Here is a 2621-nt window from a genome sequence, read left to right as displayed (position 1 = left end):
CCTACCGCTTCTCTGTAAGAGAGAGAGAGTGTGAGTGTGTGTGAGTGAGTGAGAGAGAGAGACTGCAACGAGCCCTCGGGCCAGCACCGTGGCAGTAAACACGCCGGCGTATGGAAGATGTTTACAACGACGTGAGCACGGCGGCAAGGTAGTGGAGGCTGTTGGTGATGGGACCTCTAATGAGATGAAGGAGAGAGAAATCATAAGAAAAAGGTTTGTCTTCTCTTATTTAAGAGAAGACAAGAGATGATCTTTTAGCACAATATGTCTCATTACGTTTTTAAGAATAGCCAATTATTGAAAATAAGGCTAAGAGATGATCTATTGTAGACATTTTTTTTGTCATCTCTAAATTACATGCAAGATTTAAGATAAGACTATCTTATCAACTATTGTACATGCCCTCAGATCAACACGGCGGCGTCGAATGCGTGCTATCGATGTGGTTGTGCCATGAGGACACTAGAACACAGGTACTGTAGAACATGCATGCTCTTGGCCCACATGGCGGAAGTGAACTCGAGTGCTTACCAGACGAGTGAAGGATCGGGGCGACTATACCTTTTTAGGATATGTACAATGGTTGATAAGATGATTTTATCTTAAGTCTCACATGTAATTTAGAGATGACAAAAAAAATTATCTACAATGGGTCATCTCTTAGCCTTATCTTCAATAACTAACTATTCTTAAAAACATGGTGAGACATGTTATGTTAAGAGATCATCTCCACAAGTCTTTTCTTATGAGTTCTCTCTTGTCCATCCATCATTCATCCTACATGATACTTTCACATCTTTGTACATGCCCTCATATTTCCATGGCACGGGCGTAGGCGTGACCGTAGAGGGATCAGTCACGTGAAGACTTTTTTTCAGGGAGATTCACGTAAAGACTTGATGCATGCGATATAGGCTTTTAATAAATTTTTATTTAAACTGGAAAACAGGTACATGCATACACGGCTCCTGATTTACGTAGGAAACCAACCGAACGCAAGCGAACTTGTAACGTGATTATCCCCTAAAAAAGAGTTTTTTTTAGAATAGAAAACAAAAAGAGTTGTAACGTGATTATTGCGTGGTACGGGTTAGAGACCCATCCGAATTAGATTAATCACCTGGGCCCTCTTATATACTCAACCCTTAGTTAACAACCTCCTAATCTAATCTGATCAAAACCTCAACAACTTTTTTCTAAACCCTAGACAGATCCGTTCGACATGGGCGTCGGCCCTTCCGTCGCCGACGGCGGCGACACCACGGCGGTGACGGGGTCCATCAGCGAGGTGCCCAAGGTGTCCGGCACCCACGAGTTCACGATCCGCGAGTACAGCCGCACCAAGGGCATGGGCGTGGGCAAGTCGATCCTGTCGCAGTACTTCTCCGTCGACGGCCGCCGCTGGTACATCCGCTTCTACCCGGACGGCTACAGCACGGCCGACGGCGCCTGGGTCGCCTTCTACGCGCAGACGCTCTACAAGCCGCAGTTCCGCCCCGTGCGCGCCGAGTTCACCTTCCAGCTCCTCGGCCCCAACGGCGACGTCCGCCACACGCGCCGCTCCGATCGCGCCTGCAAGTACGACACCTTCTGCAACAGCTGGGGCATCCGCCGCTACATCACCCGGGAGCAGCTTGAGAGCGCCGCGCTCGGCGCCATCCACGCCGACTCCATCACCGTCCGCTGCACCGTCACGATCCACCTGGCGCGGAGGAGGAGCCTCGCCATCAACCGCCCGGGCCTCGTCCAGATGCCGCCGCCGCCGCCGTCCAACCACGGGGAGAACGCCCTCAGGTTCCTCGCCGGCGGGAAGGCCCCCTTCGACGTGCGCTTCGACGTGGACGGCGAGATCTTCGAGGCGCACCGGATGGTGGTGGCCGCGCAGTCGGCATGGTTCGAGAGCCTCCTCTACGGCCACGGCCGCGAGGCGGGCAAGGACGTCCTCGAGGTCGGCGGCGGCATTGTCACCCCGGAGGCGTTCCGGGGCGTGCTCCACTTCATCTACACCGACGAGCTGCCTCCCGAGGCCGCCAAAGGGAGGGGGTCGTACGACCTGACGCTGCGGCTGTTCGAGGCGGCCGACTACTACCTCATCGAGAGGCTGAAGCTGATGTGCGCGTGCAGGCTGGGCGACTTCATCAAGGACTCCACCGTGGACGCGCTCATGGAGATGGCGGAGGACTACTCGTGCAAGGACCTCGCGCAGGCGTGCCGGAACTTCGCGGCGCGCAGGGGCCTGAGTTTGGCAGCGATAAAGAGGAGATTATTGTCCAGCGGCGCTGCTCCGGCGACGAGGAGGATCATGGACGTGCCGGCGCCGTCGACGAGCGGCTGAGTGAAATTTTCTTGTGCATGCATGCATGTGGTACGTATACTTAGTATCTAGGGTAATCTCTCGGACTACATATATACGATATAGCTTTGTTTTCTGCTGGAAGGTCGAATTTTTATAGTTTATTAGGTTATTGGTGTGCTGAAGTACTGTTTATACTCCATACTCCATAGTACTATTTAAGCAAGAGTCCAGTTTATGATAGACGCCTCTCTCATCGTCGTGAGAAAGAATTTGATATACCTTTGTAGTTAGGTTATTGGTCATATCCACAAAATTTGATTGCCTT

At 52.0% G+C, this 2621-nt stretch overlaps 1 protein-coding gene across 1 annotated transcript; it reads left to right on the top strand.

The window, feature by feature from the left end:
• Positions 1-1204: 1204 nt before the first annotated feature.
• LOC125534245 (BTB/POZ and MATH domain-containing protein 2-like) lies at positions 1205-2335 on the top strand. Its single transcript, XM_048697514.1, has one exon. The coding sequence runs from the start codon at positions 1223-1225 to the stop codon at positions 2333-2335; it is 1113 nt and encodes a 370-aa protein (XP_048553471.1). The 5' UTR covers positions 1205-1222.
• The last annotated feature ends 286 nt before the right edge of the window (positions 2336-2621 follow it).

Source organism: Triticum urartu, chromosome 2 (genome assembly GCF_003073215.2).
Source record: "Triticum urartu cultivar G1812 chromosome 2, Tu2.1, whole genome shotgun sequence".
NCBI lineage: Eukaryota > Viridiplantae > Streptophyta > Magnoliopsida > Poales > Poaceae > Triticum > Triticum urartu.
Note: the sequence above shows the minus strand (reverse complement) of the source record. Positions and strands in the feature narration are given on the sequence as shown.

Excerpts from the sequence above, each read along its gene's own strand:
- LOC125534245 (XM_048697514.1), top strand. The coding sequence starts at position 1,223 with ATGGGCGTCGGCCCTTCCGTCGCCGACGGCGGCGACACCACGGCGGTG.